General features: G+C 41.4%; 3 protein-coding genes across 5 annotated transcripts; 1 reads left to right on the top strand and 2 right to left on the bottom strand.

Annotated features, from left to right (window-relative positions):
• Positions 1–40: 40 nt before the first annotated feature.
• LOC114134436 (uncharacterized) lies at positions 41–11,225 on the bottom strand. Its single transcript, XM_028001062.1, has 14 exons — positions 11,067–11,225; positions 10,829–10,873; positions 9,667–9,831; positions 9,464–9,564; positions 8,262–8,395; positions 7,548–7,668; positions 7,300–7,438; positions 7,113–7,217; positions 6,929–7,018; positions 5,580–5,725; positions 4,680–4,772; positions 3,919–4,579; positions 2,375–2,481; positions 41–1,875 (listed from the first exon to the last, which is right to left on the bottom strand). Exons 1-14 carry the CDS (start codon positions 11,223–11,225, stop codon positions 1,776–1,778), a joined length of 2,166 nt encoding a protein of 721 aa, XP_027856863.1. The 3' UTR covers positions 41–1,775.
• A 2,720-nt stretch (positions 11,226–13,945) lies between these two features.
• On the top strand, positions 13,946–17,324 carry cdkn3 (cyclin dependent kinase inhibitor 3). Of its 2 annotated transcripts, none has more exons than XM_028001092.1 (8): positions 13,946–14,091; positions 14,393–14,494; positions 14,654–14,709; positions 14,791–14,835; positions 15,403–15,625; positions 16,663–16,694; positions 16,773–16,876; positions 16,985–17,324. In XM_028001092.1, the coding sequence occupies exons 2-8, from the start codon at positions 14,418–14,420 to the stop codon at positions 17,072–17,074; spliced, it is 627 nt and encodes a 208-aa protein (XP_027856893.1). In that variant the 5' UTR covers positions 13,946–14,091; positions 14,393–14,417; the 3' UTR covers positions 17,075–17,324. The 2 variants fall into 2 exon arrangements, with proteins under 2 accessions (XP_027856893.1, XP_027856894.1); XM_028001093.1 differs by having other exon boundaries at positions 13,967–14,091; positions 14,406–14,494.
• A 183-nt stretch (positions 17,325–17,507) lies between these two features.
• cnih1 (cornichon family member 1) lies at positions 17,508–26,205 on the bottom strand. 2 transcript variants are annotated; one of them, XM_028001094.1, is made up of 6 exons: positions 26,032–26,205; positions 24,817–24,885; positions 24,501–24,548; positions 21,374–21,486; positions 21,126–21,269; positions 17,508–18,549 (listed from the first exon to the last, which is right to left on the bottom strand). In XM_028001094.1, the coding sequence occupies exons 1-6, from the start codon at positions 26,110–26,112 to the stop codon at positions 18,522–18,524; spliced, it is 483 nt and encodes a 160-aa protein (XP_027856895.1). In that variant the 5' UTR covers positions 26,113–26,205; the 3' UTR covers positions 17,508–18,521. The 2 variants fall into 2 exon arrangements, with proteins under 2 accessions (XP_027856895.1, XP_027856896.1); XM_028001095.1 differs by lacking the exon at positions 24,501–24,548 and having other exon boundaries at positions 26,032–26,204.
• Positions 26,206–26,435: the final 230 nt, after the last annotated feature.

Here is a 26,435-nt window from a genome sequence, read left to right as displayed (position 1 = left end):
GGGGGGCTGTTTTTTTTTTGTGTGTGTGTGTTTTTTTGGGGGGGGGTGGGAGTAACACACTTTGTGCACTTTAGGCTGTACTGTTTAAGAGCCACAGTTGTCACAGGAATGTTTGTAAATGCAGTGACCCTGGGCAACACAGATCAGGCCAGGAAAGACACAAGTCTACCACCTCAGTTTGTTTCTTTTCTTTATTTTTCTGACATTTTCCATCTCACCTGAACGCTCGGTCGGCGTCTAATCGCCACGAACAACTCTTTAAAAAAAAAAAAAATATATATATATATATATATATATAAATACATTTTGCTCATTCACTTTGAGTTCAGGTAAAAGGAGGAGGAGGAGAAGGGTGATGATGATGGAGTTTTTCAAACTAGTCTTGCAACGCGGTGTTTGGGAGGATTGTCGTTCTGGTATCATGTGAGAACACTTTGTCGTTTTGTCTCTTGTTTTGCCCGTCTCAGAGTCTCCCATGTCAGTATTGATGGGGTTGATCTTACCAAGGTTTCTTTTTTGTTGTTGTTGTTTCAAACCGCCCCTCTCACCTCCACCCGCCCCCATCCTCAAAATAACTATTAAGTTCTCTGTTGATGGCACTGTAACAGCTTGATCCAGCAATCAGTTTGTTTGATGGTATGTGGCCTTTTAACTGCTTTGTATTAATGATCTTGATGAGATTAATAAATCACCCAGTCTTATTTTGTACTGAACCACTTATCTCTTGTTTGTTTCTTTTATGTACTGGAACTATGACGTTATTGACATTTTGTCAGGTTTTCTTGTTTCCTATTTGTAGGCCAAAGCAAAGTAGTGCAGAGAAATGGAAAGAAAAGACCAGTCATCAAGTCTGGGCAGATTTCCTTCCAGATCTCCTTTGTATTTATTTTCATCCATCCTCCAGTCATCCCCATCACTGCTGGGAAAACAAAAATCTGTAACACTATTTGAAGGTGTGTGCATAAGACTGATGTGAGACTGTCGTAAACATGAATAAGTCTTCATGAATGTTGTCATGAAGTAAATTTGGTAAATGACACTTTTAATGCAATGTTCTATTAAAATTTGCATTAAAATGGCCAACTTTGCATTAATAATGTGATTATTTGCCGAATTACAACAGTTGTAAACATTCATAAGGACTCCTTCATGTTTATAACAGGTGTTATGTCAGTCAGTGTTATGCACACGCCTTCAGATAAGGTGCTACAAAAAAAACAATCTCCAGACCATGATGCTGCCAACACCATGTTTCACCAGGGAGATCATATGTTCAGTTTTGTCTTGCTGTCGTCTATATATGTACACATGGCAAACTGAACTTCCTGTGATTTCCTGTTTAATAAGCTGCTCTTTTCTTCCAGCTCTTCCGTAAAGGTCGAGTTCACCGTTCAGCTGCGGCTCTCTGCAGCTCCTCCAGAGTGGCTGGTTATTTCGCTTTCTTAGCCTGTCAGATTGGACGTCTTGCTAGAAAAACAGATTCAAAATAAGGGGCTTAATTTATAGTTATTGGATAACAAAACACTAATAAGTGACTTTATTTTATTCTAACTTATGCAGTCTCGGCTATAGAGCATGGGCCATTTTAGCAAATATTGGACTTCAGAAAATCCCTTCCAAGCTCAATAATTTGGGAAGCTTTGTGACGCTGAGGATCCATTCAACCACAGAGGCAGACCAGCAATTTTTGTTGCACACAAAACATCTCAAGTGGATTTATTCAAATGAAGAGCATCTAGATGTTTTGCTTTTCAAGTTTTTTTTTGGTTAAAAAGTCAAACTGTGCTGCAGGGTCCCTCGCTGTCCTCACTGTCCCACAGTCCCCCCCCGTCCACGGCTGGTCCATAGGTCCCTCGCTGCTGAGCAGGCGCAGGCCTGAGGACGGAAAGACACAAAGGTTGGTTTAGCTTCACTCTCATCATCGTAAATTTGAAGTGTTTCTCTTCCTGGACGGAATGATACAACAAACAATATAACATAAAACCAAATGATTGTTGTGACCTCATCCATACATGCAAGGTGTGAAGTGTTTTAAAATATGGTCAGATCCAGAAAATCAACTGAGAATTTTTTTTTATTGACCATTTTAACTGGTAAAATAGAAAAACTATCCATCCAGAATGATGCCAGAAGCAGCAACGCGGCGCATGTTGCCAATCTACAATTTATTTTAACATTAATATATTAGCATAAATTATTTATATATCGCTTGCTGGAGAGATTCGACATTAAAACATGTGCACACACCTTTGCATTATGAAATAAAAGTTCAAATACAATCAGTAATTTTATTTTTTTATCTATAAGACCGAAGGCCGTGATGAGCAGTTCAACGTCCATGTGAAGCCAATGCATCGTTTACTACTGAGGTCACCTCAGGTTTTCCCTGCTGGGAGCGAAAGCTTGGAAGTAGTTCCTCGCTGAAGCTGGAGCTGGAACGAACCCAGCAGGTCTGTTGTCCCTCTCTGGGGCGGAATCGGCCTGATCCAGACGGTCGTTCACATTTAAAGGAACAGAGGAAGAGCATCAGAGGGCACATTACGTCAATATGCTTTGATCTGATCTAGAACACAAAAATAAGTGTTGAGATTTTTTTTAAACTGTTTTATAAATGCATCGATTCTTGAAAGCTAATCTGATTTTGTTTGCGGTTATATCTTCTGGCCACACGGGGGAGCCAAACTCAACACAATCTCCATTTCTTCTTCTTGCATCGTGGGGCGTTGGGGATTGGGTTTAGGGGGGGTGTACCGTGAACACACACATTTGTCATTCTAGTTTCACGAATATTGCATCGACTTCTGTTCATTTATAATTTATTTGGACCCTTGCACTAAAAACCTCAACTCAATTCAAACCTTAGCCTTAAAACTTAACTCACCCAAAAGCAGCATTTTAACAGCAGTCGCTCCTCACTACCTAGCATTTGTTAGGAAAATGGTCCTTATATGGTATCAAAAACAAGACCACACATTACACAAACACCCACACAGTCATGTTTATGTATCTTGTGGGGGCTTTACATTGACTTCAAGTTATTTTCTACAACCTAATCATCACATGCCTCACTCTGACCAAAAGTCAATTCACACCTTAACCCTAAACCTAACCTCTAACTCAAAAACAGCGTTTTCCCTCATGGAGACCAAAAAAATGTCCCCACAACCCCACATTGTAGACAGACCTAGGTCCCCACAAGGATATAAGAACCTGGTTCACACACACACACACATACCTAAGTCCAATTTAGAAAGACCAAATAAGCTAACATGCATGTTTTCCCCGTCCCAGGGTGTTTCTTAAAGTATTCCCAGTCCTCGGGACTCGCTGTCCATCATGTTTTTGAAAAGCACCTGCTCTAACGCCTAAGTGACACGATTCAATCAGCTTACTACATCTCGTTGGTTGTACTTGTGACAGTGCAATGACAATATAGTTGAATTCTATTCTATTGGCGTAAAGTTCAGCAGAGGTCCTTTTAGAGACCATGCAATTTCATTACATGTGGAGAAGCAGGGAAACATCTCAAATGTGCGAGATGGTGGATCCCGAGGATCAAGGTTGAGCTACAAAGTTTTTGCATAGTTAAAATCCACTTCAATGGCCTCCTTTTATTCCCAGCTGTGGGACTTTTTATAGATAAAGTGCAAAAATAGTCATATACAGAGAATTCTCTGAATTTTGTCACGTTATAACCATAAGCATTGGTGTTATTTCTTGAAATTTTATGTGTTAGACACACACAACAGAGCCAAAAGTGGAATGATTTTGATCAAAGCATACTCGTATCTTAGAATGACCAAGTCCAGAACTCTTAATTGAGGATCAGCAACAAGATATGAAAATGAAAACATTCTACAGCTAAAGGTCCTTCACCAACGCAGACGTTGGATCCAAACAAGCAAAATGTTGAAGTACCTGCTTGGATGGATCGTCCCAGATGGGCCTGAAGGCACTTTTCAGATGTGGAGGAGGCGACCCTTTCCTCAGGCTGACCAATCTCTTCCCAAAGGAGCTGATGAGGCACGGTGTCGGTCCGTCCACATACGGCCCTGCGGGGCTCCTAAGAGGAGGGTGAGGGGTGAATCTGGGAATCTGCCACCTCACACACACAGTTCTGCCTCTGGTTTCCGGCGCCGGATACTCCTGGCTGAATGAGGGCTTCAGCAGCACCGGCACCTGGCTGTCCTCCTCGTCTTCGTCGTCCTCCCCGCTGTTGGTGTCCATCGCCTCCCTCCGCAGGGTGCCGTCCGGGCTGCAGGAGGTGACGGAGGAGTAGTCAAAGGCGGAGGTGTCGTCCGTCTCGCTGTTTGCGCGCGTCGTCTCCGGGTCGTTGGTGGATTTCACCGTGGGCTGGCTGAAGGTGCCCTGACCCGAGTCGCTGTTTTCTCCCCATCCTGCGGCGTCTGGAGCGAGCAGAGAGCAGCACGCGTGACCGCAGTGGCAGACTGGCTGCCTCAGGGCGGCCCGGTCTCTCAGGAAGCCCTTCCTCCTCACCGGGCTGCAGGACCAGCACTCCAGGCGCATGGAGTGACCGCCGTCCACCCCGTTGGTGAGGGGAGCAGCCGGCTGGACGTCTCTGAGACAAAAAGACCGTCAGCAGGGAAATCCCACTTTTGGACGCCAATTTGAATCGTCCAGATCTCCGAGCTGCTGCAACAACGCCGAGGTCTACATACCTCTGAGCAGCAGAGCTGGACTCCGCTCTCATCTGCTGGCTCCTCGTGCAGCAGCTTCCAGAGGACGCAGCGGCTGCAGCATCACAGGGGGCGCTGTTCACGTCAGGAACGAATCTCTCAGCATCAAATCATAACTAACATTTAAAGATTTAAGTTCAAAAGTGAAATCTAATGAATGAAAGACATGACTGTTGCATACTAAATGTGAGAAACACAATGAAAATGGGCTGCAGACACTGTAAAAATGAGAATCTGGTGCTAAAGTTTAAACTTTCTCTATTCACATGGGGTCAAACTTACAGAATGAATAGTATTTGATTAAATATGCAGAATTCATCCAGGCAAAATTGGTAGAATGAACTGAAATTAGTTGGATTCCTGACATGAACCTAGCCTTGGTTTGTAATTCATACTGTTACAAATGAAATGACGTCAAAACCACTGGAGAAGTTAGATTTGTCATCTCCAAATCCAGTTTTAAAGTGCATTTGGACTCAATGTCCAGCTGTAGCTCCCTGTTTCAACCATCTGACCCAACTTAATATGAAAGGGAATCGGTCAAGAGGCTCAAGATCAATCCTGGAATCACCAAAGCTCCAGTCTGTCATGGACTGGAAGTGTTTCTGTCCACAGTGGAGGTAGCTTAACATCACCCACTGAGCCACTTGGTCTCACAGTTGGAAGTTAAATGTTGGAGGATTCAAAATAACTCCACACTAAATTCAGGCTGGAGCACCAAGTTTTGTTGTATGGCGCATCATCATTCCACCGCAGAAAAAATGGCCCAAAAACATCAGCAAAAGCCCCAAATAAAGATCATATAAACTTTTCAACAGAACTGCGCAAAAACGTTGGGATAGCTTCTGTCCTGCAAATCACTCTCCGGTTGTACTTCCTCACCTTTGCCCAGCTTCCTCGTCTTCCTCCCATCGAACATCCTCCTCCAAGGTCACGTGACAGCGGGACAAGACGCTCCTCAGAGCTCTCTCAGACCCCAACAACAGGCTGCAGTCGGGATGCTCCTTACCGGTCCACTGCAGCAGGTTCTTCAACGGGAATACAAGGAAATATTGCAAGTTAAGCCAGTTGTAATATAGTTGACATTTTACGCATTGCTGTTAGTACATTAGCTGGCAAAAATCCTTTCCGTGTTCATATTACAACCCCAAACTCGCGTATTCTGAATTCTGGGGCTGACTTTGATTTTACTCTTTTGTTTCTTTTATAAAATCCGGTGAAATCCATGAATAGGATCTGTCGAGTGCAGATAATACAGGGGGTCTGTTGGTTTCAGCGAGCCAAATTTAAGGCTTTTTAAGACCTTTTCAATGTCGGCCTGAAGGAAATTTAAGACCGAAAAACCTGTAAATATGAGGGGAGATTGAGAGATCATGCTGACTCACGTTGGCTGGGAACAAAAGTGAGGCAGTGGCAAAAACAAATATTGTCCAACCAAGTGATAATACACTTACCTAAGAGAGATGCAAAAAAGCCTGCTAAATAGCTAGCAGAGGTTTGCTAGCAGCTAGTTCCCGCCGCCTCAAGACACTGAAGATGTCGGCACAAGCCTCAAATTACTGCCACAATCAACAAAACTACATAAGAGATTAAATAGTCCAGCCACAGCAAAATTTGAGACTTGTGTTTAGCATATTTAAGGCTAACTTACGGTTTTTAAAATGAATTTGGCATTTTTAAGGCCTTAATACTTAGCTGCATCACTTTAAGGCTTTTTAAGACTCTAAGGAGGCACAAACATCCTGTACTAGTCTTGCCACTAAGAAACGCACTTTTTAAAGAAAGTCAGATGAAGTCACTTTACAGACGATGCTGCGGACGGCTGTCCTCATATCAGACCAGAACTGAACCTTGTAGCCTGTTTGCAAAACACTAGCTAAATTAAAATTGCACACCCCTCTCAAAAGTAAAACACGGTGGTGGCAGCGTCATGGTGTGGGGGATACTTTTCTCTCAGCATTTCCACAATGTATTGACTCATGGGGGCTGAACAGAATTGCATGCCACACGTCTCTGAATTTGCATTGTAATATTTTCATAGAAAAGCAGAGCACCTTCAGTCAGAGGCTTTGTTTTTCAAATTCGTTGTAATACAGACCGCTACAGGAGATGCCCACATCTACAATAACTCTTTGGTTGGTCTTGAATGAATATGAGTCACGGCGATATTTAATTTCCCTTTCAGCACAATGTTGTGTTGATCTATTACATTTGGACTCTCACTAACTCACCTGAATGTGACTCAGGTAGCTGTGAATCCTAGCAACAGGAGCCAACAGCAAAGACAGCAGTTTTATTTCGTCTCTCTCCATCTGGCCGCTCTGTGGGAACGACCAGAAAGTTGCCATCGGCGACCATGTCCTCCCAGTTGTGACGTACTGGTGTACGGTCAGCACGTTGTCACGTGTTACCTACCTGTGTTCGGAGGCCTTTCCCTTGCTGATTCAGCCGGTTGAACTCGAGTGAGAGGAACGACGCCAAGGTCGTCGTGTATCCGAGGTACATATCTGAAAAAGCTGTCTGGACAACCAAAGTCAAAGTCAGCAGCAGCGATGACGGACCAAAATGTCTGGAAGTGACTTAAAAAGAGGGAAGATCTCACGTCGTTTTGGCCGATGAGCTGCACCAGGATGTCGCCGACCAGAGACTTCCAGTGTTCGGCGGATAACCTCTCCTGCAGGGTGTTCCTGAAGAGCACGTGTCGCTGCAGGAGCTGCTCCACGCACCTCACATACGTCTGACTGGGTCACACGACAGAGGGAAACCTCTCTGACTCTTCATGATCTCAGTCACACAAAGCGGCGACTTTCTCTCCGGTTTTAACACAGTTCTAACCGAGGCGACACTCACTGCGGCTCTACGGTCGTCTGGTGAGCTGGCGGCGTTTTGTACTTGTCGTACAGCTGGTTCAGGGTCGACACGTATTCCCACTCGGAGTGCAGGAGCTGCATGGCCACCTGATGTCGAGCATCTGCACAACAAGAAATGGAAGTCTGTCCTCAGGTTTCCTGGTGTTGGAATATTTTATTTTCATTATTCATGGTTCAGATGATTCACTTTGGAAGCTGAACTTCCAGTCTGCACAGAGGCCGTATGTGAAACTCAAAGGCGCCCTGAGGGCTAAAGCTGTTTGGCCAGCAGAGGGAGCTCAAGAACGCTTGGTTTCTCACACATGAACTACAACTTGAAAAGAAAAATGTGTCGTTTACCTTTTATGGACCTCAATTTGAAAGAGTAAGGAAAAAATAATAATAATAATAACTAAACTATAAAAAACTAACAAATTGAATGCAACTTTACCAAGAAAAACCTTTGTAGTCTAATTTACAGTAAATGTATGTTGAAAACGAGCTAATGAATGAATAAGCATGAAGTCTCTATTTTTTATTTGTATTTTTTTTCCCCTTTCTTTAGAAGTTTACTAAGATGGGACCCCAAATAAAATCCTGCTCAGGGCTGAATCCAAATGTGTCCCGGCTCTGGTTGAATCCCATTTGGAAAGCTTTTTAAATCCAAAAACAATTGTCTTAATGGGCCGGAACATTGCAGAACCTCGGGGCTGACCTGTCCCTTCGCTCAGCCCGGCCTTCAGGCCCTGAAGGAAGCAGTGAAGGAGCAGCTTCCCTCGGGACAGGCAGGCCGGTGGAGGAGCACAACACTCGCAAACCCCCTGGTCACCGGCTGGCTCTGCTGGATCGCTGGAAGGCGACAGGAGACAGATGGAGAGAGATTTCTCAGCTGGTCTGACGTATTTTTCAGGGATTAAAAATAGCACACGTTTTGCTGCCCGCCGCATTTATCCAACCTGAAAGCATTTAAAAATTTAAAATCCTTCTCTGTGGTCCGATGAGATGAGATGAGATGGCACACAACAAAAATCAAGAACAAGTAAATAAATAATAAATGAAATAAACACAACATTAAATGGCAATTGGTAGTGATAGCTTTAGGGACACACATTGCATATGTGTGTGTACACATGTAATACTTATAATAATGTAATATACAATATAATGCATAATAGATGACAGATATATGATTAGGCCACTCACAATAATCAATAAATCAATTCATCGCATGATAAATTAAAACAAACTCAGTAACTTCCCTTGGCATAATTTATCGTTTTTTTCTCTTTCTGCCAAAAACTAGATGACAAAAGTCTTTTTGGAGGATAATTGAGGATTACTGAGTAATTCATTTTATTTGTTGTTTCTGTTGCTTTATTCATTTATTTTGGAGATTTAAAATCTCTTCCAGTTCCAGTGCTAAATGTTCATTACACTTTAAAGTTTATTGGGGCGTGCCGTGGTGGCGCCGGGGTTTAGCACGCCAAACGTTTGGAGGCCTTAATCCTCGACGCGGACGTCGCGGGTTCGACTCCCGGTTCCGGCGACCTTTTCCGCATGTCTTCCCCCCTCTCCTCGCCCTCTTTCCTGTCTGCCTACTGTCGCAAAACATACGAGTCACTAGCGCCGCAAAAACTCTTCTGAGAAGAAAAAAAAAAGTTTGTTGATGTTTGAGAATGTGTTTTTGCATAATTATTATTATGCCATTACCATTATATTACTTAAAAATCGTCTCACAACAACAATATCATCGTTTATCGCGATAACGTCTGGAACAACTTATCGCCCAGCAAAATTTGTTATCTTGTCAGACGTAAGGAGCCACAACCTTAAAATCAGAATCCTGCTCAAAATGCCTGTTTGGATTTCCGTCCTTCTAAGCCAGAGGAAACATTTCTGGTTTTTTATCTGTCGTACCTTTCTCTTGGTTTGGACGTGAGGCCCTTTCCGTCCGGCTCAGGCCCGGGCCTGTTGCCGTACAGCTGCACAATTTGACTCCTCAGCACTCCAAGTTCCTCCTGTGGGAGGGGAAAAATAAATAAATAAATAAAAAGCCCGGTCACAGTCAAACGTTGATCCCTGTTGCCGTGCGCTGGACGGACGGCTCCGTCCCGCCTCACCCTCAGCGACTCGACCAGCGCCTCCAAGCGGAAAGCTTTTTTCTGACAGCTCCTCCTGTTCTCCTCCATCTCCTCCCTCAGGTGCGAGTCTCCATGCTGGATCTGACCGAGCTCCAGCAGGGCGCTGGCGAAGCCCGTCTTCAGTTCTGTGACCATGCACTGCAACTACGGAGGCACACAGTGAACAACGGCGTGATGCTACAGAGGCTTGATCTTTTCTGAAACGGCTCCTGTTACAACCATAAACTTTCAATGTGTTTTATAAGGCTTTAACCCTTTCATGCATGAATTATGAATTCATGCATATTATCCTGTGCCAGAATTTTTTTTCTTTTTTTTTTTTGTTGATTTTCTTAAGGCATAAAAAAAGGTAGAAAAAGCAATTAGTAAAAAAAATTATTTTTTTAGGTGATCAATTGTAATTTTCTCCAAATACAAAGTTATTTGAAAAATACATCAGTTGTATTGTTCCTTAGGGGTTATCTGATGTCACAATATTTATTTTTTACCTGCAAGAGTCGTCTACAGTAGAAGGAGGTACCGGGTCGGTTGGCATGTTTTTTTTGTCTGTCGGCCATATTGGATTTAACAAAAATAATTTCTTGCCTTTGCTGCTGATAGCTAGTAGTTGATGGTGTATTTTATGATGCATTAGTGTCCACTTCAGTGGTCTGTGTGCATTTATAACATAAAAAGCCACAAGAAGCACAAGAAAATGGCTTTTAGATAGCTGTCCACTGTAGTGACCACTATGCATTTTTTTTTTTTTACATCACACCAAAGTAAAAAAAAAAAAAAAAGCAACAAAACAAACTGCCACATCAGTAAAAACACGGCATCTCCATGTTGAGACATGATGGTTGGTTGCTGTAGTAACCACCACATGACTTTTTTTTTTCCTTTTAATAATGTGACAAAAAAAGACAACTTTTTCAGCCTTCTTTAAGTTAATTCTTGTCATTTTTTTAACAACCAGTGTTTCATTTTTTTTTATTGAGGGTTTAAAATCAAGATAAACAATTGAAAAAAAAAAATGAAGCTACAATCCAACGATCTTTTCACGCTGGAGAGGCTTTATCTGCTGCCACTAGTAAAATGCATCGGTGGAAGGATGTGGCGTCTCTTTAAATACACCGAGCTCGGCGGATGACGGGAAATTTACCTTTGAGATTTCAGAGACGAGCTCTGCCGCTTGAGGCTTCATGACCTTTGCAGAGAGAGAGAGACACACAAAAACGCCTGTTTGCAAACACGCAGCACAAACCGATGAGCACAAACTGTGCAGCCCGCCTGGCGGCTTCAGGGATGAAAGCCTGCCTAAAACCGCTTCTACTTCAAAAAAGGTGGGATTTTTTGGTCGTTTGTTTTTTTTGCTCCTCGTGTTCTTGTGTTTGTGTTACCTGTTCAGATGTCGCTCCTGCCAGCAGACCCTCTGCTAAGGAAGCGGCGAGCGAGCCAAAAGAGCCGAGCCCCGCGGCGGGGGGGAGCTGCTGCTGGAGCCAAGATCCCTCCTTATAAATCTGCAAACAGAAGGGCGGGCAGAACCCGGAGACATCCATCGAATTCAATTCGATCGCAAAAAAGCCAAACACCTTTGTCGCTTAAACAGGCGTCGGAGCAGAACCCGGCAGAAAGCGTGGTGATGTTTTGGTTGATCAAATCCTATATGTCAGTAATCATATATTATGGGCTGTGACATCACTCAAAACTTTGAAAAACCCTCGTTATAATGTAAACGACACACAACTGTCCAGCTATTCTTAACTAAAGCTTCAAATAAAGATAACCTGCGTTGCAGTAAGAGTTGGAATACACTCGCCTGGCTTGATGTTCTTCCGTTTCAACCCATCCAGTTAGAAGAACGTGCGTTCGGTCCCGGGGTCTTTAGCCGCTTCTGCTTCCGCCCGTTTCCCGCGGCTGCTTTGTGTCGTGCTGCAGCGTTCGGGAGGCTGGTGCAGCTCTTGGTGCCGCGCCGTGTCCCCAGCAGGTCTCCTCCTGAGAGGAGGCAGAGCTTGTGGCCGCCTCAGAGGAAGGATGTAAAAGCACACTGCAAATCAGAGGGCTGGAAGACGTCTGTTGGTTTCTATAATATTCATAATAACAAATTATTCTATGAGGATCTGCTGGATCAGAGGTCTGCAACCTTTACAACCTGCAGAGCCACTTTTACTGTCAGGCCAGCCGAATGAAACTGGTTTAGAGCCGCAGAATGTTGCACGGCGTTTTGACTAAGAAGTTTAGATAGATATTAGAGATACAGGGAATTTGTATAGTTTTAAAGAACCACCATTTTATTTGGGATTTGAAATAAAGGTAAAGATCAAATTTTGCAAAAAAGGGGATGCATCTTTTCTTTCCTTTGGTGGGACAGAAAATAATGAAATTTAAAAAAGCATATAGATTCCAACCGGAAATCTATGTTGAAGATAGATTAAAGAAAAAATTATAATAATTCACACAAAAAAACAGAGAATATTTTAGACTAATTTCAGTCATTTTCTAGGAACAACTTGAAACAAAATCTTCGACTTTGTCCGTTTTCGTCGTTTGGAGCTCTGAGATATTTTTGGGATTTTTTCCAAGAACATTTCTGAGGTTAATCTCAAAATTTCTGAGTTCTGATTCTCTCTTTTTTTTTCTACCTACAAAGGCCCGATACACTGTCGTAAAAATCAGATCTAGAAACAAGATGTTACTGGCTCTCTCAGTGCCAGTCTTTGTGGGAAATTCAAAGCAAATATTGCTGCGAACCTAAAAAGCTACATTTATTATTAAATATAAAATAAAAAATATCAGCTATCTTTTTTTTATTTTTCTTTAGCCAAAGTTATTAAGAGCCATAGGGAGGGTCCAAAGAGCCACTTGTGGCTCCGGGGCCGCAGGCTGCAGACCCCTGATGGGTCTGGAAACCATTTGTCAGACAATACGGTGCTTTGCAAAAGCTTTATTTCTGTTGCACTTTTCCACATGTTCTTACTTTACGGTTACAAACTTAAATGCCTTTTGGGGGGAGTTCATATGTAGGAAAACACAAAGTAGAGAATATTTGTGATGTGGAAGTAAAAGGATGTAGGGTTATTATTGAAATTAGGTCTGGGCTTTGACTGGACCACTCCATAAAATGAATTTAATTTGATCTAAAATCATTCCATTACCGGCTGCCGAGCCTGCAAACTAGCTGCCAATCTCAGCGCGGTAGACGGCCGTCCTTGCGTTGACTGGAATATTTAGCATGCTTGGTGGAAAAGTGGCGGCTGATGTATTCTTTAAAAAACAGCGACCGTTTCTTCACAGATAAGGCATACAGCTTTTGACCGGACTTCAGCGAAAAGGTATTTAGTTGTCCATTCCTTATTGAACACTCGACACTCACTGTCAACTTTCCTTCTCTTTGGCCCACTCATTTTTGCAGCGTTCACAGCAGCAGCTCCACAAAATCAAGTCATGTGCCACGGCGCCTAAAGCGCCCCCTGGTGGAGCACCAGGCATTACAGCACTAGACCAAATGAATGAGTCATGATTATGATATGATTTGATTTGAGCAATTCTGCACCAATCTTCGGCGGGCCAGATTAAAAAGACCAACGGGCCGGATGTGGCCCGGGGGCCGCAGTTCGCCCACCCCTGGACTAGGGGGCACCAGAGTAAAGAGGCTCAATACAAGTACACGCATGATTTTCCCCTTTACTTCACAGCTATAGGCTGGAACCCTGCTGACGTTTTGTCACATTAATTAAAGGGATGTGAATACTTTTGCAAGGAGTTCATATTTCTTACGATTGATGTAAAATGTGACAAAACATAACTCTATAGTTGTGAACGGCGAACACACAAATATGAAAACAAATTTATATTGTGGACGCAGAGTGCTTTTAAAGTAAAAATATTCCCACTCTGTTTTAATAGTTGGTATCGTACAGGATGTTCCTCTTTTTTATTATTATTATTATTTTTTTTACATTTCTACTGGACGATAAATATAAAATTTAGGCAGGTTGTTCACAATTTTTGTTTTGCAGGGGAGCCCAAAGTCGGTCCTGGAGGGCCGGCATCCTGCATGTTTTAGTTCTCTCCCTGGTGGTAATAACAACCTTTTCAGCAAGTCAATGTTCTTCTTAGGCCTTATAATGAGCCATCATTGGATCCAGGTGCGTGAAACCAGGGACAGAACTAAAACACGCAGGACGCGTGGAGGACAGACTTTGGGCACCCCTGTAGAGAGACAGTCTTCGAGATTTGTCGTCGTGACTCCGCCCACCCCTGCTTGAGCCAGCGTTGTAAATCGAACGCCACTGCGGTCTGCCGCGCTGCGGTGGGAGGAGTTAAGAGTCAGCTCTTGAATCTGATTGGACGACAGCTTTGTGGCGTTTTAAAATCGCAGCACTTTGAACTGGCTGTCAAAACACCGAGCACGGAGAGAGCGAAGTAGGTGGAGAATAAATACATTTAATATATATATGTATGTGTACATTTAGATCTTAAAAAAAACTGTAGAACTGCTTACTGTTAAGGGCTGTTGTATGAATAATTATTTTAGTAACTGAATTTAAACTTAAAAAAAAAAAAAAGAGGTAGGAGTGATAGCTGACGTTAGCACGTGATAAATAGCACCGTCTGGCGTTTTATTAGAACTTTAAAAAACCTTTTAAATATTTCAGGATAAAGTAGCTGTAACATGCCTGACTCTGTGAAACCTACTGTGATGTTGTTGTTTTAATTGACCCAGGCTTCGCTCTCGGGCGTCTGAAGACATGAGAAGGATCGTGTTTGACTCTTCCTCTGATGAAGATGTGGAAGAAGAGCAGCTGACGCCGCTCCACATCAGCTGGTAAACGGAGCAAAACACGCAAAATTATCCACCCCTCTAAAACTCCGTGTTACGGCCACAACTTTCAATGCGTTTTCATTAATTTTGTCATTGACACAATTATTTTTTATTTTTTTATTTTTTAAACATTATCTTGTAATATTTTTGACTGGGTTCCAGGTTACCTCTGTCCATAGTTGAGTGCTCACAGTACCTCGGAATATGTGCGCTGCCAGGTAAAATCATGTTCATCTGACAGGTCTGTTTTAGGACAAAGACATTTGTTTTTTGTTATAATATATTTCTTCTTATTCCAGGTTGCAGGTATCGAGATGTTCGCAGGTCCCTGCAGAGAGATGTTGGTAAGACAGTTTTTGAGGAATCTTTTCTCAGCCATGAATTACTCAGATCAGACATTAAAGCTGTCTGATCTGCTTGTATGTAGAGTATGTAGAAAGTTACATACTTTCTACTTTACATAGAAAGTATGTAACTTTCTATGTAAATATGTTTGGGTTTTTATTACATATTTGAACTATTACCATGTATATGAGACAGATAATCTGTGAAAAGATCCATCTCCTCCACATCCATCTCCTCCACCTCCTTTCTGTTGTCTGAAGAAATGCACTGCTCCAAAGACACCCAATCAGAGCCAAGAGGAAGGCTGTCAATCAACCTTGTGAGAATGCTCCTAAACAACTCACAATAACAGTCCCCCTGCAAATCTCATACTATGCTGTCAACACATGGTGATGGTTTCAACAATTGCGTCAAAAACATATTTTTATAAAAGTTAAATACTGCATTCAGTAATGCGTGTTATGCTGTTATTCTATTGATGGGCATCGCAACTTTTAATCTTTGAACTCGGTAGTGGAAAATGCCAAATTTGTCTAAAAAGAACTCTCATTCCGTCCTGTTGCCAGACGAGCTGAAGAACCAGGGGGTGCAGAACGTGTTCGTCTTCTGCACAAGAGGGGAACTGAGCAAGTACAGGGTCCCGTCCCTCCTGGAGGTCTACGACCAACACGGCTTCACGGTGCACCACGCACCGTTCCCCGACGGAGACGTCCCCGAGCTGGAGCAGTGCTGCCAGATCCTGACCGAGCTGCAGGTCTGCCTCGAGAGGAACAGGAAGACGGTGGTCCAGTGAGTGGAGTCAACACACACACACTTGCATCACGGATGTCTTTGAAATGTTGAGTGGAAAAGATCTCCAAATGCTGAAGTTTGTTCACTTGCCTCTCTGAGACTCGATGAGTAGCTTGGAAAGGTAAAGCTCGTCCAAATCCGTTGCGTTGCATTTAAAAATGCGAGAAAATGTATAATATGGCATGAAAACCTTCTCAGGAGCCCAACAACTTGTGGATTAACTTGTGGGTTCTCCAGGGAATGGAAAGGTTTGTGTGTTTTACTGCTTTCCCACAATTATTTAACATCTCGTTGATGAAAGGCAATCTTTGGGAAAAATGAAAACTCAACAAATGACCCAGGAAAATGTGACTTAATTAAATGAACAAAAATAATTTCTAGGCAGCAGCAGTTGAATTTACACAGCACCTCTCGCAAATAAAAAATCACAGACGGGAGCATAAAAATTTAATATTGAATGAAAACATAAAGTGAAAGGAAAAATTTTTTGAATACAATTGAAGCAAATTTAGAATATTTAAAAAAGGATCTTAAGGAATAGCATTGTTGGATTTAAAATAAATAAATAAATACTCGACTAAAACTCTCACAAGCAAATGAAGCTCGTCTGAGTCGATTTGCATCGATCCGGAAAGTTCTGCCGTTCTTGGAACAACCATCCGATTTTGGTTTGAAGTCTTGGAGGATTCAACAGTTCAGAGATTTCAGAAGGCGTCTGATTATGAAGGAACCTGAACGTTGGAGTCAGGGTTTTGAAATGGATGAATTCATAAGTAAACGGTGAAAAGACAGGAGGGAGGTCAGTTCCTCTCGGTGTTTTTCGTTTAAATGTTTTTTGCTGATGCATCATAATATCTTAAATCAGAGGAAATGAAAGCCTTGTATTTTTTTTTTTTTTAAAACCCAACCTTTTATAGTTTGGAAATATTTCTGCAAGTAAAGGCCTTCTGGTCACCATAGAAACCACAACAAAGCGTTCTGCCTGTACGGTTTGAAGTTCTGAACTGACTTTGCCTTTTCCTTTCCTCCTGCAGCTGCTACGGAGGCCTGGGGCGATCTGCTTTAAGTGAGGACGGTCTGCTTTCACGTGACGACGCTCTCGTTTTGGTCTTTCTCTGACTCGCAGCATTTGTTTCCCACTCAGTCGCCGCCTGCCTGCTGCTCCAGCTCTCGGTGACGATGACGGCCGACAAAGCCATCGAGATCCTCAGAGAGCACAGAGGAGTTGGAGCGATACAAACGGTGAAGGTGAGGTCGGATAGAAGTGGTTTTTTTTGTTGTTTTTGTTTTTCTTTTAATGAATAAGATATTCAGCACTCAATCTCAGCACTTTTTTTTTTTTTTTTTTTTTCGCAGCAATACAATTTTCTTCACGAGTTTCGGGAGAAGTATACCGCCTACAAAGAGAGCAGAGAGGCTGCCCCAGAGAGATCGGTGTCTCGGTGATTCTGGAGAGAATAATCTCTAAACATTTGCATTCGTTTCTCTTTGCTAGCGATTTACTCTCCAAGAGCTGCACTTTAAAAAAAAAAAAAAAAAAAAAAATTGTATCACTTCCTTCGAGCTTTTAAATAAGCCTAAAGGTTTGGGTAGCGGAGCACAACTCAGCTTAATAAAATCTTAAAAAATATAAGCCTGTGTTTAAGCATTAAAAAAAGTTGAGGAGATATGTACATGTTCTGTGTTAAAATCATTTTAAAAAAATCCACTGCACAAGAAAAAATAAAATAAAAATAAATAAACTTTGCAGAAAATTTAAGTGTTTTGGTTTTATTTCAAATTATTTTCCCAAATGTGACACGATTAGATATAATCCATAAAACTGTCACTGAGCGAAGATGATTGACTGGTGCAAAATGAAAGACATTGCTCTGACCAGTGGAAGCTTGAGCTAAATGACTTTTATTGAACTAATGAAGTTTGATGATGGAGATGCAGGAGTGCTTGATGTCACAGAAAATTATATAAAAATCCAGAAAACAATAAATAGACCAGAGATGCTAACAACGTGGAGACTATTTGTGTTCAAATCAAGCAAAAACAGAACATCAAAAGTACGATTCAACAGTATGGCACATCAGCAGTTTGCTACTGAAGCTCTAAAATAAACGTCGAATACATCGCTGTCAGTCGGCCTTTCACTTAACTTACAGCTACAAGGGAAAATTTACAGAAAATAAAAAAAACATGATTCCCTCTGGATTTAAATGGATGCAACTAAATATTGGACAGGTAGAGCACGGTAGATTTTAAATATTGAAACAATTCATTGAAAAAAAAAAACTTGATAAGACCGTGTGCATGTTATGTTTCACTACAAGATTACACTCGTCTTTTATTCCTTCAGTCCATCTTTAGTCTGAACAGACTGAACCGTCTGCAGCTAAGATCTTTGAGATAAACTACCTGGTCAGAGTACATCAGCTGTAAAAAATGAACAAAAAAAACAAACAAAACCCTAAAGCAGATCAACACATGGTTTAGATTCACACACACAAACCTCAAATCCTAATCTGTAAACACTTGAAAGCAGGGAGCAAAGATGGAAAACTATTTTTATTTAAATCTCAAGCAAAAACCCCCAAAAAACTGTAAAAAAAAAAAAAAAAGAGGAAAACAATGAACTTGTCCGTTGAAATTTGTCCGTATTTCCAGATTATTTTTTTAAGTTGTAGTGCTTTGACGGAAACGCTGCGACCAAGATAGTCTTTAAAGAGGTTAGAAGTTTCCAGAATGACTCTCTGCACTGTGTGTGTTTGTCGGGGGGGATCATCCACTTGAAATGACGGCTCGTGTTGCTCATCAGTGGTCTCCAGCAGGTCCAGTGTTCCAGCACTTGGATCATAGTGTCTGGTCATCTACTGTACGGCCTGGTCCGTTTCCCTCCTCGTCTTTAGGAGCTCACCAGAACATAGATCATTCTGGAAGAGACAGATTAGGATTACGATCGGGTTCACTCACAGTCGCCTGGGTCCTAATGACCACAGCCAGTAAGATTATGTAACACCTTCAACATTTGTGACTGACAAAATAAAAAACGACTCGGGGTGTTGCCACAATTTCAATATATCTACTGGAAATTTGCAGTTTTGACATAAACAAATTGAGGAAAATACACCGTGTTCCAAATTATTATGCAAGTGATATTTTCTCAGATTTTCTTAAATGGTCAATGCAAATGATGATCAGTATAATTTAAGTCATGAACTATTACAGTATAAATCTAATTTTACTGAACAAAGCTCCCCATGAGAACAGTATTTATTTCAAAAATAAAAAACTCAAAATGCAAAATGTTCCACATTATTATGCACAGCAGATTTTCTAAACATTTTATGGATTATAAAGAACTGCAGAAGGTCATTCTTTGAATGTGCAGCATTAAGTGGTCACATGTACTAAAATCAAAAGCTATTTCAATCAAAAACATCTTAACAGACAGAGTTACATGTTAACATAGGAGCCCTGCTTTAATATCACCATTGAACTTGTGAGTTTGTGGAAAGTTTCTGCTTGAATTTCTTTGCAGGATGTCAGAAAACCTTCCCAGAGCTGCTGTTTTGATATGAACTGCATTCCACCCTCAAATCTTCTGCTTGAGGAAACTCCAAAGGTTCTCAATAGGGTTGAGGTCAGAGGTCAGAGGAGGATGGTGACCACACCATGAGTTTCTCCCCTCTTTCATGCCTATAGCAGCCAATGACACAGTTGTATTCCTTACAGCATTCATTGTCATGCATGAAGATGATTTTGCTACTGAAGGTACGGCTCTTCTTCTTGAACCATGAAAGAAAATGATCAGTCAGAAAGTCCATATACTTTGCTGAGGTCATTTTCACACCTTCATTGACTCTGAAGGGGTCGATCAGCTCTCTCTCTCTCCCCATGACTTCGGCCCAAAGCATGACTCCACCACCTCCTTGCTGATGTCACAGCCGTGTTGGGATGTGGTGGCCATCCACCACCGATCCACTACTGCATCCATCTGGACCATCCAGGGTTGCACAGCAGTCATCAGTGAACAAGTCTGTTTGAAAATTAATCTTCATGTACGGCTGGGTCCACTGCCACCGTTTCTGCTTGTGAGCTCTGGTTAGGGGCCGAATAGTAGCTTCATGCACCACAAGCCTCTGGAGGATCCTCCGCTTTGAGGTTCCAGAGGCTCCAGCAGCTTCAAATAACTGTTTGCTGCTTTGTAAGGACATTTTAACAGCTGCTCTCTTAATCCGATGAATTTGTCTAACAGAAATCTTCCTCATTTTGCCTTTATCTGTACAAACCCATCTTTGTTCTGAATCAGCCACAAATCTCTTCACAGTACGATAACGCTTCAGTTTTTGTTAAATATCTAATGTTTTCATACCTTGTCATACGGCACTACACTATCTGATAATTTTCTTCAGCAGAGATCCTTTCTCTTTCCCATATTGCTTGAAACCTGTGGCCTGCTTGATAATATGGAACATCCTTCTTAAGTAGATTTCCTTTAATTGAGTTCACCAGACAAACTAATCAACCCAGCTCTCTGAAATTAATTATGATTCAAAGAGCCCTGACACACACTACCATCTATAAATTTAATAGCACAACGAAAAATGTAATCTTTATGACACTTAAATCCAATTTGCATAATAATTTGGAACACGGTGTACACATTTTCTTACTGCTGTACTGGAAGTGTTTCTGTTACAATCATGCAACATCAACTTTCTTTTTGACATATTACAAATCTAAAACTTTAATTAAAAAAAAATAAAATATGCCTCTTCGGTATTCAATTAAATTTGATCTGATAGGTCAAGGGTAGCAACCTTTATAGACTAAAGAGCCATTTTGCTCTCAGGAAATACAAATAAAACTCATTTAAAGCTGCAAATGTCACATGAGTGAAAATAAAATACAACTTTTTAGACAAATATCTCCTTTGGGAAATTTCTTGCAATCTTTATAGAACAAGCATTTTATGTCTATTTTTGGGTTTTAAAATAGTCTTTTTTCTTTTAAAGGTCAAGGAAAACAGGTCTAATAACATATTAATGGGAATTTTAGTGTCTGTCGTTCTTTGTGAAAATTCAGTGCAAATATTGCAGGAGAATTTTTAAAAACCTTAAAATTGCTATATCTGTATTTAAAAACATTAACTGGCTCCTTTTCAGCCAAAGTTATTCAGAGCCAGTTGTGACTCCGGAGCCGCGGGTTGCAGAGCCGTGTGTTCGACCAATGCAGAGAGCTGCAGTACTGCTAAATGAAGCGAAAGACAAAACGTTCACTGATGCTGCACATCCAATCCGCCTTAGCTTGAGCTGTTTTGGAAAGAAGAATGGGCAGAACCTTCAATGTCTAGATGTGTGAAACCAATAGACTTTATCACATAAGACTCCAATGAAACACACAGGAGTTTGTTGTGACAAAATGGGAAAAGCTTTAAAAAGTGTGAATGTTTTCAAGGTACTGCATGATTTTCAAAGTGAGACAAATAGTAGAAAAAGCCGTGTACCCATAGAGATAGTAGAAGAATGAGAGGAGGTAGAAAGCCAGTTTGCACCAGCCTTCTTTTTGACAATAGGCCAGGATGTCGGCATTCATGATGGTAGTCGGGTCATAGAGTCCTGGACAGCTCATCACGGGTCTGCTCGTATACCTGTGGCACAGCAAAAATATTAATAAAAAACAAATAAATCTGTTCATCACAAGCAAAGCAGAGGATTCCTGCTCCGGTGGTCAGCCGGTTGCTCGGTTACCCACCTCCAGACGTGATAAGCCAGCAGCGGTAAGTTGAGGAAGAGGGTGAGCCACTCGGCCGCACACAGAAACATCACGCAGAAAAAGAAATGGATGAGATACTCTGGCAGCACCAGCTGAAACAGACCAGAGGAGAGGAGACGTTAAAGCACAGGTACAGCCGGTCGGCTCAAAACGAGACGTTTAGGAAGCCGAGAGTCAAGAGGACGACATGGGAGGATGCTGCAGCTAACTGAAGAAAACCAATCGTCTTTAGCAAAGACTGAGGTGTTCTCACTCAGATGTCTAAAACAAAAAAAAATAAAAAGGTGACATCATTCATAAAAAGGAGTGAAAGACAAATACTAAGCTTTAGTGTAATGCATTAGATTGTATGGTTACAATGCATGTAGCCAAGGTGACAGCAGGCTTCAGACGTCATATTTAACCAAATCACAGGGTGAAAAATCAAGAACTACCACTTGCAAATTCGATAATTCCACAGTATACTCTGGATTAAAAGAAAAATAATCTGATTTTCAATATTTAAATTAAAAACCACAAAGAAGCTCATCTGCTGCCATTTAAACGGCAGCAGATGGAAGTTCCTCCCTGACTTACAGCTTAGGGGTGGGCATTTATTGTATCGTTTATCGTGATACATTTCTTGTGATAAGAATTTTGATTTATTGTCACAGTAAAATTCAAATTAGTGATGTTTATAACCCCTAAAACTGTCTGAATAGTTAGTTTTTACTATTTTCGCCAATGTTTATACAAAAAGAGCATCAATACACTTTTAAATATGACTTAATGCAGCTGCTATGAGCAGTTTATTGATACAGACCACATTTTATTTATATATATATATAACTGTTATCCTATAGTGGTGTATTACATATGGGGATGTTTTTCATTAGCAGTATTTTTGTTTGTGGGGATATGATTGGTGTACCATTCAGTCATAGCCATACCATTACCTAAAAAATAATTAATAAATAGTTATCACTTTTATTGTTATCACAACATTACTACAAAATATCGTGATAAAACTTTAAGTCTCATTTCGCCAGCTTCAGCAAAAACATGAGCGGCGTTTCAGAGTTTAGAGATCGATTCTTGCAAGTGGACCAAAGAGATTTATTTCCCACCCTGGTTCCGTGACATGCATCACCATGTGCGTCTAAACTAAACGACGACGCTTGCTCGGGACAAGGTTGGTGCATCCGAACATCGACGTGTCTGCAGTGACGACAAATCTGCGCATCGTCCCACTTTGCGACAGCACATCGTTTGAGAACCATGCTGTGAGCGTGAGCGGCGTTGATGCAGCCAGTGTGCCTGAGGTCAGGTCGAGCGTCGGGTTCAGGGGGGCAGATGGAAGCACCACATGGAAGCCATGCATTTGGGGGTTGGGGGGGATAAAAAGAAATACAGCAGGTGGAGCCAAACCAACGGCCCACAGAAGGACAGGTGTGGGGCGTGGGGAATGTGCAGGATCTGCACTGCCCTGCCAAATACGACACAACTGAACAGACGGAGGGGGGGAACGATGACCCCAAACGGGTTCAAACTGGGCTCAAAGCCTGCATACCAGACTATGCAGAACACCATGGGTTACAGGTATGTGGAGCCTGACTTTTTTTCCCCCCTCTACACTAACTCCTCCTCCTGTGGAGAATTTCTAGCCAATCAGAGGTTTTAAATAGTGCTGAGCTGGAGAGAGGTGGGTGGGATTCTGCCGCCATCTGTTCAGAACCACAGGTGATGTAGCTTAGAGCCAACTCTGAGCTCACATACAGCAGCTTACATCGGACAAACAGTGGCTCAAACTGCAACCTCTAATTCATGAGGAAAAGAATACTTTTTTGTGTGTGTGTGTGTATTTTAGTGAAGAATGTGGTTAAGCTGTGACTTGAAAGCCTTGGAAGATCATCCAACCAACTGATTTAAGTCTTTGTCCAACACATGGAGAGTTTACTGAACTACTATCTGTAAAACCATAAGCAAACAAAGGGTTGATTGTAATAGAAATCATGCATGCTTTAAGCATTTGCCAGTCTTTTCAGTTAAAAGCTAACGCTTCATCAATAAGCCATAGCAGCTGAATATTTACACATTCTGCTCTCAGTATGTAGCTTCACTGTCTCACCAAAGGCGACGCGTCAGGAGATCCTTACAACAATCTGCTGGACTAAAGCCGTGTCCAGTCAAAGTATTCATTCCCCTTTGGCTTTGTCACATTTTGTCCCAGTACAGCGACAAAACTTCACCAATAGACCAACGCAATTTAGAAGTAGCATCCATGTTTTTCTCCTTTATTTTTTTTAAGAAAAGACATGGGAAGTGTGGAAGTAGAGGTGGGCATTTATTATATCATTCATCACGATAAATTTCTGATTTATTGATGTCACAATAAATTACAATTAATGACGCTAAAACCCGGCAAAACTGTCCATATTGTCGGGATTATTACCATTTTCTCCACTGCTTGTCCAATGAAAGTATCAATAAATATCACATTTGAAAATATGATTAAATGCAGTTTCGTTCAAGTTGTTTCGTTTAGTGATGAAAATTACACTTCTTTATGTGCCTGGTGTTGTAAAGAAATTAATATTTTCCAAGAGCAGTATTTGTGGGGCTGTAATTGCTGTGTCATGCAGTCGAACAGGGCGTGGCAGCAACAATTACAAGAAAATAGTCGACTCTGTTTGGCTATCTGCAGGTCACACTTTTCTGATTTTTATTTACAAAAAAACAAACAAACTTGCAAACCACGTAGTTTCATTTCACAATTAAACTCTATGCTTAGGTTGTAAGAGGACAAAATGTAAAAACGTTCAAGGGTGTGAATACATTTGGAATAAGTACAATATCAAAGAAAAGTCTGGCAATGTAAAATCTGAGTGTAGAGCCGAGATATCCAACCTAGAGATTAAACTGAATTACTTAAGAATAATACAGTCATCTTTAAAATATAAAAATAAAACAAAAATAAAAAGAGGGGAAAAACTTTATGTTTTCGTCTGATCCAAAACGCAACTCAAGTTAGTTAACTGAAAAGACCTTAGCAAACACTTCACCGTGCAAAATGACAAGACTTCGGACTAAGTTGAACTCAGCGGGCATTTTAAAGACTGGTACAAACCTTTATTGCAATTTTGACTCTCTTAATCTTTTTGACCTTTTCAATTGTCTTTTAGGCATTGAAAAATGAAAAGAAAAAGAAAAGAAAAAAGGGGGGCAAAAGAAGCAGATTGGAAAAAAAACAAAATGAAAACGCGTTAGAGTTGGACAGCCGACAAGGTCACTCAATTAAAATGACAAAAGACAGGCAGGTTATTTAGCATTACAGTGCAGAGAAATGATAGAAAAAAAGAGATATGTGGACAACGGTACAGTTGTAACAGAGAGCATCTGCATGCAGTTGTTTAGACAAGAAAAGCAAGGGCAGACACGCTTACCGGATTTAAAGTGTTACATTGATCTATAGGATTCTTGTAGTCAGTCTTCAGCTCATCAAATGCAATTATCTGGAAATAATGAAGAAATATGTCACATTAATGCTGGCATGATAATATTTATGATATTCCAGTTGAGTGAACAATCCACCAAATTTACACACACAAGAAGAAACTGTGTAAAATCCCTTAAAATGAACTGATTTGTTATTGCAGTAGCATAACAACATTTAATCTCAGCACATTTTTGTCTTCGTGTTAAGAGGTTTTCGTATTAAATAAACTGGTGCCACAACACAATCCCTTTAAAACCATTTGTAAGCCATGACAGCTGTGTTGGCCTGCTAATGCTAAATGTGACAGGGCAGAAGCTAATTTCCTTTAGCTCACCCTCCCACACCTAAATCCTACCTGGAGAGAGGAAGGGTCAAAGATCACTGTGTGCCTCAAAGCTTGTGCAACTTAATAGGAGAGGAGGAGTAGCAATAATTTGGTATAAGACACTTATTTGTGGGGGGTTTTCTATGATAGATTACCAATTCTTGTTTACATAACATTTATTGCAAATGAGTAACAATCGTGGTCTAAAGTTTACAACAGTGTCCAATAAATCCCAAAGCTAAAGCTGGCAAAAAAGGAGAAAGTTAATAAAAATAAGACTTAAAGTTGTTTCAACATTTGACAGTCACACTCTTCCACCCTCTTTACACCAAGTGGCGAGAAAATGGTCACTATGCAGCAGAAGAGCCATAAAGCATTTAGCTTTTCTGGAGTAAATATGTCGAAGTCCTTTAGATTAGCCTGCTAGCTGTTAGCACAATGTAGCCTGACAGGTTAATAGAAGCCCTGTGTGTTTTGAGGACGTCTAATACGAGCATTAACTACGGAAACACCTTAATTCAAAATTATGTGTTAAACCAGCGTCTGTATCGGTGCTAATAGGGTGAGCTTTCCGCCCGAGTCGACACCAGGGTGTGAACCGTTCATTCATTCAGTAGTAGACAGGTTTCTGACGTTAGCGTGCGTCAGTTTCGTTAGCGCTAACGCTATGTCTAGAGTCCTCTCCTGCGTCTTACAGGAGCTGACTCTGACCAGAAAGCGTCACTTCTACGTGCCCACTCGGAAGGCCTTGTTTTCAACCCCGCGTTTGGGTTCCTCGCTACTTCTTCTTCTACACCTGGACAGTCAGGAAAGCAGCCGGTGTAAATGTGTACTTACATGCCAAATAGCGAAAAAGATAAGCGCCGCCGTGAGCAGCAGAGCGAGCATGTAACAAAAGGCCGCGAATGTGAACGCCATTTTTCTACTGTTCTTCTGGTCGGTTCCTCCTGGCTCCGTCAGCGGATGATGCGGGCTTCCTCTTCTTCTTTCCTTTTTTCATGGCGGTTGGCAAACAACTTATAGGTGCATTACCGCCACCTTCCAGATTGGAGTGTGGATCAGATGTTTAACTACTATAATCTCCACATAATACCCGTTCTTCTATTATTACTTTTTAATCCTGTATGTCCAAATCTTATTCTGGATATAATGTCTTCTTCTTTTTTTAATTCTTACATTTTCTTAATTTCCCAACTTCTTCTTGGATACTATAATAAAACCTGGCATTGCCTCCTCTATCC

The sequence above is a fragment of the Xiphophorus couchianus genome, chromosome 19 (genome assembly GCF_001444195.1).
Source record: "Xiphophorus couchianus chromosome 19, X_couchianus-1.0, whole genome shotgun sequence".
In the NCBI taxonomy this organism is placed as follows: Eukaryota; Metazoa; Chordata; class Actinopteri; order Cyprinodontiformes; family Poeciliidae; genus Xiphophorus; species Xiphophorus couchianus.
The sequence above is the reverse complement of the archived record's forward strand: the minus strand, read 5'-3'. Positions and strand labels throughout refer to the sequence as shown.